The 14,130-nt window shown below is 33.9% G+C and overlaps 2 protein-coding genes and 2 non-coding genes across 7 annotated transcripts; 1 reads left to right on the top strand and 3 right to left on the bottom strand.

Moving 5' to 3' along the window:
* Positions 1–628: 628 nt before the first annotated feature.
* On the bottom strand, positions 629–4,236 carry LOC108474546 (proteasome subunit beta type-7-A-like). 2 transcript variants are annotated; one of them, XM_017776542.2, is made up of 9 exons: positions 4,102–4,236; positions 3,809–4,002; positions 2,803–2,944; positions 2,556–2,652; positions 2,398–2,467; positions 2,195–2,299; positions 1,875–1,973; positions 1,696–1,783; positions 629–887 (listed from the first exon to the last, which is right to left on the bottom strand). In XM_017776542.2, the coding sequence occupies exons 2-9, from the start codon at positions 3,950–3,952 to the stop codon at positions 811–813; spliced, it is 822 nt and encodes a 273-aa protein (XP_017632031.1). In that variant the 5' UTR covers positions 3,953–4,002; positions 4,102–4,236; the 3' UTR covers positions 629–810. The 2 variants fall into 2 exon arrangements, with proteins under 2 accessions (XP_017632031.1, XP_017632110.1); XM_017776621.2 differs by having other exon boundaries at positions 4,087–4,186.
* Positions 4,237–4,745: 509 nt separating this feature from the next.
* TRNAT-UGU (transfer RNA threonine (anticodon UGU)) lies at positions 4,746–4,817 on the bottom strand. The gene has a single exon. It is a non-coding gene; the product is annotated as a tRNA-Thr (tRNA).
* A 968-nt stretch (positions 4,818–5,785) lies between these two features.
* On the top strand, positions 5,786–5,857 carry TRNAT-UGU (transfer RNA threonine (anticodon UGU)). The gene has a single exon. It is a non-coding gene; the product is annotated as a tRNA-Thr (tRNA).
* A 3,446-nt stretch (positions 5,858–9,303) lies between these two features.
* Positions 9,304–12,154, bottom strand: LOC108472189 (mitochondrial inner membrane protease ATP23). 3 transcript variants are annotated; one of them, XM_017773703.2, is made up of 6 exons: positions 11,932–12,154; positions 11,713–11,830; positions 11,098–11,219; positions 10,813–10,950; positions 10,642–10,725; positions 9,304–9,562 (listed from the first exon to the last, which is right to left on the bottom strand). In XM_017773703.2, exons 2-6 carry the CDS (start codon positions 11,789–11,791, stop codon positions 9,428–9,430), a joined length of 558 nt encoding a protein of 185 aa, XP_017629192.1. In that variant the 5' UTR covers positions 11,792–11,830; positions 11,932–12,154; the 3' UTR covers positions 9,304–9,427. The 3 variants fall into 3 exon arrangements, with proteins under 3 accessions (XP_017629192.1, XP_017629186.1, XP_052886428.1); XM_017773697.2 differs by having other exon boundaries at positions 11,713–12,154; XM_053030468.1 differs by lacking the exons at positions 11,713–11,830; positions 11,932–12,154 and adding an exon at positions 11,376–11,540.
* Between the last annotated feature and the right edge of the window lie 1,976 nt (positions 12,155–14,130).

Here is a 14,130-nt window from a genome sequence, read left to right as displayed (position 1 = left end):
AAAAATAATAATGAAGAATAATTAAAAATATTAGGTTATGTAACAAGTGAGAATATACATATGATTAATTTTCTTTTAGAAAATAACATTTTTGATATAATGATAATTTTAAAAATTAGCAGTAGGTTTTTTCTCAAGGAGGGTGATTATAGTTGTAAAGTTAATTGTTTATTATATGTTGTGTATTAGATTTAAAATCTTTATTAATTTATTATTCTATATAATAAGAGACAAAAATACTCTAATGAAAATATAATTTAATTTATATGAGAGTAATTTCTTAAGTTGTTGATTTTCGGTTAATTTGTTAAATTTACTCAATAAAATACTAACCTTAGAAAAACCTAAAACATAGTAAGTTAGGGTAATTCATTAAATAATAAAAGGCACCCAAATTGGTTTTTAAACCCAAGTAAAAATTACATACACAATAAACAATGATTTAACAATCACATCAACCGTCGGTTAAATATTTTAATAATTTAGTAAAATTTAATTACTTTTTTATAATTTTTTTTAGTCATCGAAAACTTACTAATAGCTAACCTAAAATAAAAATATATATATAAAAAAAAGTAAATGACAATCCGGAATTTTATGTATTGAAATATTAGGCATAGAATGAAGGTTTTTGAGGGTAAATTACCATATTACTGCAATGTTAAAACAAACTCAAAAGGTTTGAATACCAACAAAATCTTTGGTCAAACAGATGAGCAATTGCACAATACTGATCAGAAAATAGTTCTTTGATAGAGCATAAATGAACGCTAGAGAGTTGATATACTAATCATCAGTTGCGTAAGTGCTTCATTCTTCCATGGCGTCGCCTCCTTCGATGATCTCCACTTTCTCCTTAAGCGGTATGATTTTTGTCAAGAGGACCTCTGCAACCCATAGAAATTAAAATCAAGCAACATATCATATTAAACTTGGAACATGCTACATTATCTTGTTCGTCCATGAAACTCTGTAGACTTCACTTGATTAAAATCAAACAACATTCAGATTAAGTCAACCAAACTCAACCCAATCTAATTTGATTATGAAAAGCCAAAAACCTGAATCTGAACCCGAAAATAACTCAAATCCAAAATGGCTAAAACTCAAAATAACTTAAACCGAAAATGAGCTAAACAACTAATCCAAAATGCCCTAAACCTGAGACGACCTAATCTGAAAAAAACCAACTAGCAGAATTAAATAACCCGAGCAGAAAATTATCCAAACCAAAATAACCTACACTTGAAAGGATCTGAACCCTAAATAACCCGTAAATTTTAAAATCCAAATTGACCTGACCCGTTTACCTTCGCGTCTTAGTTTTTCTTGAAGCACTTAACTCCAACACCATTTTGGACACAGTTACAAGGATATAACCTTTTAAAAGCCCTCCAAATATATAGAAAAGTTTTAAATAATTGGATATACTCTGTCAGATGCATACCCATATCCAACACACGAGTCTGAATAACGTAGATTAAATCACTTATTAAGGTCATTTGAGTGGACTTGCTTGACATTCAAATTCTTTGCTATCAACAAAACATACTAGTAACCACAGTTTTATTATGCTACATCAAAACCTCTGATAGTAGACATATGGCATCTTCTTGTTTTTTTCAAAAAATGGAAACAGAATGAGATTGTTCTTCATAGTTGAAATGGATTGAAAATGTAAAGCACAAAACTAACCTGTCTTCTTGGGAAAAGAATAGCCTTTGGAGCTGGTGTAAGTTCGAGGATTAGGTTGTAAATGGTTCCTCAAGTATTCTTTGCCACCCTGAGACATGATTCATTAAAATGAGAAGCTTGAGATCAAAATGAACCTAGGATGTCCCTTAACAAAAAGAGGCTGGTTCATAACAACAAACCTTAGTTATTACACAAATATCAACATTGCTTCCACTACCGAGGTCATTGAAGATACCAGAGCATATAGCCTCAGTGACAAGTTCTATTCCTTTGTTTCTCTGAAAGAGAAAAACCAGTGACCTTAGTATCAATAGATCAAAATAGGTGTAGTTGCTGCAAATTGAATATTGCTGATTTATTTTTCTTTTGTAGCTATAAAGGCATGAAATATTTTTATTAAAATGGAAAACATAAGAGAACCCCATAATCAGAGAACATGTTAGGGTAGTCTAACTCTTTAATCTTCAAGAGACCAAAAGAAGGGAATAGGTGAACTTACAGTAAGGCCTTCCCTGTATTTTGATTCAAATACAGCCATTGCTGCCAGGGAACCAGAACCCATTGTAGCAAATGGCAATGTGTCAGTTGACCCATGGGGATATATCTGCAGAATTTAAGCATTGCAGAAATAAGAATTTAAACTAATAGAGAAGGCAGAAAGCTATTGTCATTTTGAAGCCCAAATGGATAAAGAAAACTCACAGTATGCAAATGAGGCCCAGTGACATCTACACCACCTAGTACCAAAGCAGCAGAAACATAGCCTTGGTAGCTGGGCAAATTGGTAAGCAATTAGAATCACATGACCATGCAGAGTTATGTTGTCAGTCAAAAAATATCGAAACGCAAAAAAAGATTACTTGAAAAGGTGTCTCTTGAGAAGGGTCAATGCTGTCACAACCCTGGACTCTCTACCAGTATGATAGCGGTGTAACTGGAGCTGTGAACTGACCATGTCTGAGCATAAGCATAAGAGTATAACAATGGCTTAGTAACAGTAAAATGAGAATGTGAAAATAACAGTTTATAACCGAGGTGTTCAAGCATTCAAGTTGAAGAAACTACTGATTTTGTAGAACTATATTAAAGGCCAATTTCAAAAAGTACCAGTTACTGCCTCTGTGTCAGCAGCAGTTCCAGCTCCACAACAGTAAATGTTCGGGGCCATGTAATGAATTTTTTCACAATTTTTATCGCAAACTATAGGTCCTTCAGTTGCTCTAGTGTCTGCTCCAAGAATTACACCATCCTATACAAAAATTCAAGTAAAATCAAAGGCATTGCATAACTAGCATCACAACAAGTGTCAACATAATAACCTACATATACAAAACAAATAAGGGGAAGTAAGTTCCAGATATCTGCACATCAGTTTATGATATGCTTGAAGATAAAAGGAAAAGATAAAGCAATCGGCAAGTTCACAATAACATGGTGGCAACTACTGGTTTTTTAAGTTCCGCATCAGATATTAACCAACAATCATCATCTCAGTTTCAGTCTTATAAACTATATATATCAACATTATAAACCACAAAGAACCATGATCGCCATTAAACTTAAACAGACCAAGAAGCCAATCACATCAGTTAATATTCCAGCTAAATTTATTCACATAATTATTCTCATTATTTCAGCTTTTCAAGGGGCTCATCATTAGTTGCAGTGATAAAAATCTCGAGCCTGAATTCACGATAGCAGAGACATATCTCATGAAACAGCCACTTAAACAAAAATCCTAAAGCCTACAACTATAACCAAAATGTTTCCAGATTCACCTTCACATAACCCACTTGGAAGAATCACCCAGTAGGCAATCGCTAACAACACTAAAAATCAAGCTTCACTATGTCATATAGCAAACTATTAGTACAATTCATCCCTTCTTCGACTCCTTAATCTTAAAATCAACAGAAACTGCAATAAAATATTGAAACCTCCCACTATCAACCAATCAAAACCCCCAAAAAGTATCCATATAACACACTAAATACAGCTAAAAGAGTGGAACCTAAATATACACTAAAATCAGCTCAAAAGAACAGATTTTTCATGGTAAAACAAGCAACAAGGCCAAAACCCAGAAATTAACTTTTCCCCTCAAATTCAGTACCTGGAAGATCAAGCCGACAATTGTGGTACCCGTTTTACGAAATGACGGCGGATTAACGCCTTTCTTTGAAAGCATCTCGTTTCTTTTACAAAGATCGAAGCTAAACCCACCCTTTGGAGGCATTTCAATCACCGATTTCGACATGTTTGGTATTTTTTTTTTCTTTTTCCCCTTAAATTGAATGATTCTTCGACCTAAAAAAGAAGGAACAATTTCAAATCTGAATAAAATTTAAAGCAAAAAAAGAGAGATTAAAACTTTAATTAGTAAAGACTAACTGCCGCAGAGCTCACCGGAAAGCTGAGAGAGAATGCAAACGGAGTCAGAGACTGGAAGTTGAGTGAAGGATAAAAAGGGAAGGAAACCTATTTGACAAGAAACAAGTTTTTCAATTGATTGCAAATAAGGGTCTCTTTTATAACTTATTTTCAATCAGGTGCTCTTTTCGTGGGGCTTGGGATTTTATTTTGGTTAAAAAGTACCTATAGTCCCTGTACTTTTGAAAATTATGCATTTAGTCTTTGTACCTGTATATTTAGAAATTTAGTCCATCTACATTTTAGATTTCAAAATTCAATTCTAGTCTAACTATTAACAATGCTAATTGTTTTAGGTTAATTTTTTTCTATGACATTTCAGTAGCATGTAATTACAAATTATTGTAATTAAATTGAATTTAACAAAAAATAGTAGTGTTAACAATTGGATTAATATTGAATTTAACAAAAAATAGTAGTGTTAACAATTGGATCTGAATTTAGAATTCTAAAAAATAGAGGGCTTAATTTACTAGAAATACAAGTATAAGGACTAAATTCTTAAATTTCAAAAGTACAATAACTATAGGCACATTTTAACCTTTATTTTTCTTTCAATGACTTTTTAATATTCAATATAAAAAAAAATTATAGATATGCCTTGATAAACTCGGAAATATTGCCCCCATGCAGGATCGAACTACAGACCTTCAGTTTACAAGACTGACGCTCTACCACTGAGCTATAGGGGCTTTTGTTTTCAATGTACGGAACATATTTTAATATTTTATATACTAATTGGCAAAGATCTTTTTCTCCCTACATACAGCATAAAAACGTTTACAACTCATAAAAAGGATTTTTTTTATTTAACTCATAAAAACGTTATAATATCTTATATTCTTGTCATTTATTTAACCATTTTGAAATATTTGGCCCTTATTTAAGCACATCTTAATTTTTTTCTCATTTTGAAAGGTTTAGCCATTATATGATCAAATCATAAAAGGTTTAGCTCTAATTTAAACATGTAGCATTTATATGTATTAATGTATTGCTTTCATTATTATCAAATAAAATTACTTTCATATACTAATGAATTATATATCTTGGACTTGTGTATTTGAAGGGTTCAAAGATCATATTTCTATATTCATGTTTGAGTATAGATCAAACGCAGGTGTTAGAGACTAGTATTTTAAAAAATTCCGTAGTATTTTTAAAAAATATATTTTATTTGAGTAATAGTTAAATAAATTCAGTGAAAAAATGCATCCATGATATGTTACTTTTTGAACACAAAGATGCAACAGATAAAGAAGCTTGATTAGCTATGGTAAAGAAAGTGGACGGGAAGTGCTTAGCAAAGGGTGTAGCATAGTGGTGAATGCCCATTCCAACAAAGTTTTGTCTGCTTTGAGTGATTATGATGAATGTGGATGAAACCATGACAAAGCTTCCTCGACCTTATTGCCCCTTTATACACTACTCATTGCATGGGACTTAAAATTCTCTTATACCTTAGTCTCACAAGGTTTGTGTTTGGCATGTAATGTTAATGGCCATTATCTGATCTGAGTTGGTAACTTATTATAATTAAAATAAAATAAAAATATCATGTTTGGGTTTGACATGTAATGCAGGGGAAAAAACAGAATCTTTTCCAAGATTAATTATTAAAAATCCTCATGATATATGCAGCGAGTTAATTAGAATATAAGCCCCTATAGCTCAGTGGTAGAGCGTCAGTCTTGTAAACTGAAGGTCTGTAGTTCGATCCTGCATGGGGGCATCCTTTCTGTCATTTTTTTTTTCCGAATCTCCTCTGTTTATCTTCTTATAATTCAATTGCTACTTTTCCAGCTCACTTTTCGACTTGAATGCAAATAAAATTTTTTGTTTTCTTGTTGGTTTTTATTTTACTTTATTTCTTTGAATCGAACATGGATTTCGCTGGACGTGGAGGAGAAACTAGTTGTTCCACCGTTGAAATGATGAAGAAGGAGAATAATCCTCCTCTAATGTGCAAGAAAAGGGTGACTGGGCCCTTGACTCCTTGCACCACTTGAAAAGAGGAGTACGAAGCCCTTCTTCATTGTAGTGGTTGCAAATTCCCCACTTCAAGCACAAGTTTTTCCATGCCCTCAACCGGAGCCATTGAGTGCCCTCTGTGAGTATGACCTTGATCGTCCTGGGTTTCTCATACCCCTCCATGCTTGGGAGGGTCGGTTCACACTTCCCCTTCATCCAAGGTGCTGAATTTCTACGGTATTGTTCTAGGCCAGTTGACTGGGGCCTCATAATAGATTTTGTCTGGATTCATCATTTTTTTGGGGGGTTTGCCAAAAGGCGCGAGTGTGACACCCTACACTCGACCTAGTCACCAAATTTAAATGTGTAACATCACATCATATCACATCACATTGCCGAAGCAACTTTGATTTATTCTCTCAAAGTTTGAAACTATACATAAATAGCCACTAATCAAATATCAATTAATCTCTTTATACTCAAATAGGAGCTTAATAGGGTAAATTATAGAGTTGAGAATCAAAACAAAACTCAATCTTCAAATTTAAACAGTGTATCTCGAGATAGAGGAGTTCTTGTCTCGAAATCTAAATGAAACAAACTATGTTTAGGGTTCTATATTGCCTTGTCTAAAGGCAAAAAGGTTCTTAACTCAAGACTATGTATTATTTATCTCGAAACACGATTGTTATATCTTAAAATGAACTTATCAAAAATATAACTTTACAACAATTAAATGATGATAAGAAACTTTGTATAGTCTCCCTTTATGATTGCATCAACCAAATACATCCATATAACATAAGAGAAGCATAATTAATATTTTTAAAATTATGGCATAATATTTATACCAAAAAAATTTATGGCATACTATACTGAAATGAAACAAATTAATCCTTAAACTCATTAAGTACATATTTTAACTGTTTAATTAAAATAGCAGTTCAACCAAATTCAATTATATCAAGCTACTATCTCAATTCATGACATAACTTTCATGACTTAGCTTAGAAGCAACCTTTAATTTTGATGTTTGTCTATCTTGAGACACACTGTTACAAGCTGCATTAAATGCGTAAAATAAATGCTCTCAATGACTAGAATTCATCCTCAATGGTCATCAACGTCCACAAACTTGTTCCTAGATATAAATACAAGTTAAAGACACATCAAGACATAAAAGATGAATGTCCAAGCATAAAAATAAGTAGAAAAACATCAAATTATTTATTTCTTGATATTTTCGGTTGTACATATCTCTTAGATGTTTATTGTTAGATCTTTTTATCATTTTCATTTCAATTCTTTGAGAGAGCTAAACATTTGTAAACACACACACACCTTTGAGAGACCTTCATGTTTACATCTTTTCTTGCACTTGCAAAAAACTACCTAAGGTTTTTGAGGCATAAAATCTTAAGTAATTTGTAAATAATTTTAGTTGAGCCACGAAAATTAGGAAGGATTTTAATTTAATTATAAAAGCTTGGGGGAAAGGTTCTATCTAAGCTTTAAGTAAAAGACAGTCTTGTGAAGTCTATATCTTTTTCTTAAAAAATAACAATTCAAGTATAGTTGATTGAGAAATCTTTGGTTGAGGTAGACATTTGGGACTGAATCACTATAAATTAAAATGTCCAAACATTTCTTTCATTTCCTCGTCATTTAAAAAAATGTACGAAAGATTTAAAATACGAATTCACCTCATTTTTTATATTTTTGAGTTTAACAAATTATGAGCTTCACAATTCTCTTCCGAGACCCAAAGCTAAATTGGAAACTCAATTATTCATAGAATGAAAGTATATGCCTAAAAAAGAATGAATAAATTAATTAAAATTAAATCAAATTAAAAAAATGGCTTAAATTTAAAGTAACTTAGTGACCTGAGTGAAAAATAGAACATTGTAGCTAGATCAAGTGTGGAAGTTAAATTTAAAGCAATGACCCAAGGAATTTGTGAGTTGTTAAAATTATATTAGAAGGTTTGAAGATAAAATTGAGTGGACCAATGAAGTTATACCGTGACAATAGATTGACCATTAGTATTGCACATAATCCCATGCAATATGATCGAACTAAGCATATTGAGGTACCGAGGCTCATGTATGAGTGCCAGATATAGATACATGTCCAATATAAATTTTAGTTATGGGTACTTCAAATCAAGATAGAACAAAGAAAACAAAATATCTTACATGATCCCATTAAAAAAAATAAATTAGACCGGTCATCGTTCAGACATTTACACAAACGAAGGAGTTGCAAATAGAGGTAAGTATTCGATTGAGTCGAGTAAAAAATTTTTGAGTTAGTCGAGTTGACAAATCCTATTTTAGCAACCGAACTCAATTTGATTTTTTTTAATCGAATTGCATCGAGTTAAAAAAATTCGAGTCAAGTTGACGAATCATATTATTTATACTTAATGTTGTATTTAGATGGACCGATTATTTAACTAGTAGACGAAGTACAAGATTATTTAACTACATGAACAATATAATAATTTAATCTTTTAACTTAATTGGTAAACATTTATCAAAACAACGTAATTTTATCAAAACGACGTAATTTTATCTTTTCTTATTCGGATTTTCGGATAACTCGAATTGTATAATTTATATTCGAGTTAAACTGAAAAACTTAATTCTTTATTCGAGTTGATCTTAATAACTTGATTAACTCAAATAACTCAAACAATTTAATTCAAAATTTAAATTTTTATCGTATTTTTCGAATCGAATCGGATTTTACTCACCCCTAATTGCAAATTAGTTGCTTACATTAGTTCTGTTAATGACATCCGAATTTTCATTACATGAACAAAATTTTCATCATTCAACCATATCAACATCAATATATATATATATTATATGGGAGAATAGAATACCATGAAAAGAGTTGAGCTTGACCGTGTTAGAAGCAATGAGTTTAGCAGCAACACTGCCCCAATTGGCACTACCAACAACATTGACCCTTGATTTGAAGCCAACGTGAGTGTCACTGCCACCCTTGTTTAGAGTGTTGGATGTGTTATGGGGGTATTTTTCTACAATAATACAAATAATTACCAACATAGATAAATTTTTTGCATTTGGATGCAAAATGGGTTTACCTTAAACCGATTTCTACATTTTTTAGATGCCATCATATCATTTCCCAATTTCGAAAGGAATATTTTCGGTTAAATCATCAGGGAATGAAAAATTTTCTTAGAGAAATGAATTTTATCTTAAAATTGAAGAACTAAGGCATCTTCCTATTCTATGATGCAAAAATAGGATTTATTCAAGAATTGTTTGCAATAAAATGGCAAGTAAAAACTGGTCTTTCAAGGAGCTCTGTCAAAGGGCTTTGTGTCATTATAACAGATATCCCACACAGCCTCCATGGCATCCTTTGCGGCTGTTTTGGAGCAGAAAGGGTTAGCCATCACCGATTTCATAACTCTTCTTCTCACACAGTCCTTCAAAATCAAAACATAAATTACTTGGATTTGATACAGAAGAAACTATATCAGAAAGACCATTACTGAGTTTAAACTTTAAAGTAAACCATAAACATGATATCTTCAACAAAATGTAAAGAAAAACAACAAACAAGGTAAAAACTCAATAGGAACCAAAAACAAGTTTAGCATAAATAAGTCCTTAATAGGATAAGGTTGGTTTCCATCACAAATTTCTTTATTCTAGCTTAGCTGGAACCAAGGGTGGGTAAGTGGAAACTTTGTTGCTCAAAATTAGGTTTGAGTGTCAGACATGGATATGAGTCCAATGCATTTTTGAAGTTTTTCCATGTACCAATGGGTCCTTAAAGAGCCATATCCTAGACTCATTTCCAAAAATGTGTCAAACACGGGTACTTCAAGAAAAATGAAAAGTCAGAGCAACATAGATTGGAAAGAAGTAGATTCGAAGGGAGGGTCCAACATGTATTTCTCAACATGAATATGTTATGCAAAGAGGTGTCTAGTCTTCTTCCTCGTCAAAATATTTGCCTCATAAAGCTATGTTCATATTTTAAAGAAAGAATTGAACAAGGAATTGAAGAGGCTGAGTTCATTTTAGGATAAGCTCATAGCACAACTCCTACTTGAGAGTTCAGTTTATACAATGCTAACCCTCTTGATAATCAGACCTTTGCAATCAAACCAACTGATATACAGCCTAGAGATAAGCCAAACTGCAAATTCAAGGTATTGCGCTAGTAAAATAAGATAATAACAAACAACTAAGTTTTAGAGATAAGGGTTCATTGAGTACCATCTCACTACCACCCTTACACTTATTTAAATTGATGCCCCTATAGACAGATTCAAATCTAAAATTTCGGCCAATGAAACCTGGGTTGTGTAAATCATGTGAGTTTTCTTCCATATTTATTCTAATTAGTTGGTAACTAGAGTTGAGTTAGTTATTTAATTCAATGCTTGTAATGATTGATTCTAATTGGAAGCGTTGATATAGTTGTAAATTCAAAAAATAATAAATAAAAAAAACTAAAGTTTCTTAATGAAACAATATAAGAGGGGAAAGAACTCACTTGTTCATGGCCCCTTATCTTCATAAAACCCCGCAGAAATTCCCGTTTGTAGTGGCAATCACCACTTAGATGGCCAGCACGAATCTGCAATAATAGAAGAAAAAAAAGTTAAAACATCTACTTTACCAAATGTACTGAGAGACCCCAAATATAAGGAGAAACTTGACAAACCTCACTACAGGCATGATGAGCACAATTTGTCCAGTCCAAATTTGAAGCACGGCATTCATCATATGCGTGAATAAGCTCATGTATAACTACTTGATTGACATCATCTTGTATCTTCACTTGGTCGCTACACACCACTATCTAGAAACACACACACAAAATCATCTAAAGAGAAGGTATCTATTAAAATAAACCATTAATCATATTGCATTAACTGATCAAGAAACTGTTTTAATTGGATTAATTTAAAGCAATATTTCTAACATAAAGGAGTATAAAGATTCTTACTCCTTCGCCACGAACATAGCCTCCACCCATCTTCCTGTTGCAATTAACTGCCTTGATGAAATTATCTCCTACCTTACACCCTGTTTTCTCCATATGCTCCATCAAAAATTTCACCATTGGAGCTATTCCAAATATACACACAAAAAATAATAATAATTAGATCCATTCAATCATATATATACCTGTTCGGTGCTAGGAAATGCGGGGAAAAAAGGAGAAAAACATAAAACTTGGAAACTGTGAAATTCACTCTTTCGTAGCAAAGAAATCATGAAAACCTTGAATTATTTGATTTCTTTCTAGATAAATCTCAGAAACAGGATAAAAAAACAGAACCCCAAACCCTTAGATTTGAACACTGAATACCTCAATCTACAAAGCCAAAAAAAGATTTACCATTAGTTCCGAATATATTAGGTAAAACCCCCCAAATTTTTTGAAGGAAAAAAACCTAAAATGAAAAATCCTGAAAACTCCATTCAAGAAAGTAAAGCAACAAAATTTAACTTTTCCCACAGTTTTCCCAATGAATAACCACCAATAATTCAGAAATGATTATTAGAAATAATACATTTTAGCAAAAAAAAAGATTAAAAAAAAGAATTGAAATATTACTCCGTAGACTTCTTTGAATCATGTCTTGGCATTCCTTAATGGTGCAGCCTTCAGATTTCTTGTAAGATTCTTCTTCCATTTTGTACTGTTTTGGGTTTTTGGGCAAAAAATGGAGCACCTATATAGCAAGGGTATTTCTAATTGTTTTTATTAAGAAAAAGAGATTACTCTTCTCAGTTGTGTTATAAAAGAATCAGTCTAATAGATGAGAGATAAAACCTAAAGATCAATGGCTGCCGAAGAATATCGTTGGATTTCGAAAGCAGAGTTGAAGATGTCGCAGCACTGTGTAGGAATTAAGTCAGTGCGACTCGTGAGAATCGAAATCGGTGTGAGGGGAAACAGCAGTTGGAGAAGAAAAAGGACGTCGCCTGAGAATGCGTCGGGGAAGTGGTGAGGTGAAGGCGGCTGTTTAGTTTTATTTATTTATTTATTTAGGGTGAACTACAAAAACCATCACTTTTATTTGTCTTAAATTACATTTTAGTCATTTATGTTTGAAATGTTACGTTTTAGTCACTTACGTTATCATTTTATTGTGAAGTGGTCACTCTACCATTAAACTCCATTAACTCACTAACGACAGTCCTATATGGCAGTCCAAATGGGTTTTAAATGTCAGCTTGGATGTCCAGTAGCTAGGATGAAAATAAATTTTTAATTAAATAGATTTAATTTAGATTGCCACCTAGTGTCATGGGCCAGAGTTCAAAGCCCATGACCATCGAACCAAATGCATCCGATGGAGGTCTACTACTTAGATGGGGATCATTTGGCCCACGAGAGCTGGCCTGATTCAAGGAACTATTGGAGAAGCCTGTCAGATTGAAGCCTGGTTGGCCCGATAGCGAAGATATGACAACTTAGGCAACTATGATAACTAATCTTTAAAGATAGAGGGAATCATATCTTGTAAAGATTAGATAGGAATTGATATCACAATATCTTGTAAATCCCTTAAATCATGGGATTGGTTAATCTTGTCCGTCGATGTAATTGTATCTTGACCGTCGGTTTTGGGGGAGCTCAAGTATAAATAGAGAGCCTCCCCCTCATTTGTACAGACTCCATTCATTGTTTCATTATTCTTTGTGAATAAGAGAATAGAGAGCATTTACTCAAACACGTTGCGAGTGTCCCTTTCTGTTGTTCTTTATAAGCTTCTTTTGGCATAAGTTTGCTTCCGCTGTACGAGTTGGTACCTTGGAGGAGTTCTTAAGGAATCCTCATTCGAGTAAAGGCTGACTTGGGCGAGTTTGGACGAGCAAATCGCCTAAGGCCGCACAGATTGTGAGACGAAAGGTCTAGCCCCGTGACAAGTGGTATCCAAGCTATTGGTTCGAAGGCACTGTTGGGATGTCGAAAGAAGAGTTCGAACAAAGATGGGCAAGAAAAGGTTTGAGGGAGATGCTGTCGGCAGTAGAGGAATCCATGGAGGACGTAAAGGAGGCACTCGATGGGTTCGAGGGTCACATAGACAACTGGAAAGAACAGTTCAGAGACTATGTAAAGATGTCTCTTAGTTCGACCATGGATAAGGTAAATGAGTTGTTTGATTCACATAAAGATAAACTGTCGGATAGGAACGATGCTCTTGAGGCCATGTTGATGGCTTTGAAGGAGGAAACAATGGCCACGACGCTGGCTTTAAGCACAAGAATAGAGGAGCTCGAAGGAGAGCTGGCCTTGTGTCGAGCAGCGGTGGGGGAAGGAGTGTCAAGTGCAGCACTCAGTAACGAGTATGTCCCAAAGCCAAAAAAGTTTGTGGGGACAAGGTCTGCATGTGATGTGGACAATTTCTTGTAGAGGATAGAAAACTACTTTCGTGCCAAAGGCATCATGGATGATGCGGATAAGGTAAACACTGCTTCATTATTTCTTACTGATATTGCGCTTTTATGGTGGCGAGGTAGGATCATGGATAAAAGGCAAGGTAAGATTGGAACGTGGCAAGAGTTCCAATGTGAGTTAAAGGGACAGTTTTACCCAGAGTTTGCCGAGGAAGAAGCTCGGGCAAAGTTGCAAGGGATAATGCAACGGGGCACAGTGGGGGAGTATGTTCGTGAGTTCAAGGAACTCATGCTCCAAGTTTCAGATGTGACTGAGAGAGAAGCAATGCTTGCTTTTCAAGAGGGATTGAAGCCGTGGGTCAGACAGGAGGGAACAAAGAACAAAGAGGTGTCCAAAAGCTGTCGGAAGCCATGACGGTAGCAGTATCCGTGGTTAAGCTTGGTTTAGGGAAAGACAAGCTTGGATCTTCCAAGTCCAAGGAAAGTGGCGTACGTAAAGGGAATCACAAGAAAGATACGAATGAGTATGGTAATGGCAATGGCAACAATTGTGGTAATGGGAAACCACGAGTTGGGAAGAAGAAACCCAAGAGGAAAAGGGACAAGCTGAAATGCTTTCTCTGCGACG

Source organism: Gossypium arboreum, chromosome 7, assembly GCF_025698485.1.
Source record: "Gossypium arboreum isolate Shixiya-1 chromosome 7, ASM2569848v2, whole genome shotgun sequence".
Taxonomy (NCBI): Eukaryota; Viridiplantae; Streptophyta; class Magnoliopsida; order Malvales; family Malvaceae; genus Gossypium; species Gossypium arboreum.
Note: the sequence above shows the minus strand (reverse complement) of the source record. Positions and strands in the feature narration are given on the sequence as shown.

What these genes read in the sequence shown, in the direction of transcription:
- LOC108474546 (XM_017776542.2), bottom strand. Translation starts at nt 3,952, where the DNA reads ATGTCGAAATCGGTGATTGAAATGCCTCCAAAGGGTGGGTTTAGCTTC. An exon ending in CTGGGCCTCATTTGCATACT is followed by an intron (nt 2,300 to 2,397) that starts GTGAGTTTTCTT and finishes TAAATTCTGCAG; the next exon opens with ATATATCCCCATGGGTCAAC. An exon ending in ATATTTGTGTAATAACTAAG is followed by an intron (nt 1,784 to 1,874) that starts GTTTGTTGTTAT and finishes ATCATGTCTCAG; the next exon opens with GGTGGCAAAGAATACTTGAG.
- LOC108472189 (XM_017773697.2), bottom strand. Translation starts at nt 11,791, where the DNA reads ATGGAAGAAGAATCTTACAAGAAATCTGAAGGCTGCACCATTAAGGAA. An exon ending in GATTCAAAGAAGTCTACGGA is followed by an intron (nt 11,220 to 11,712) that starts GTAATATTTCAA and finishes TATTTGGAATAG; the next exon opens with CTCCAATGGTGAAATTTTTG. An exon ending in AGATAAGGGGCCATGAACAA is followed by an intron (nt 9,563 to 10,641) that starts GTGAGTTCTTTC and finishes TTGATTTTGAAG; the next exon opens with GACTGTGTGAGAAGAAGAGT.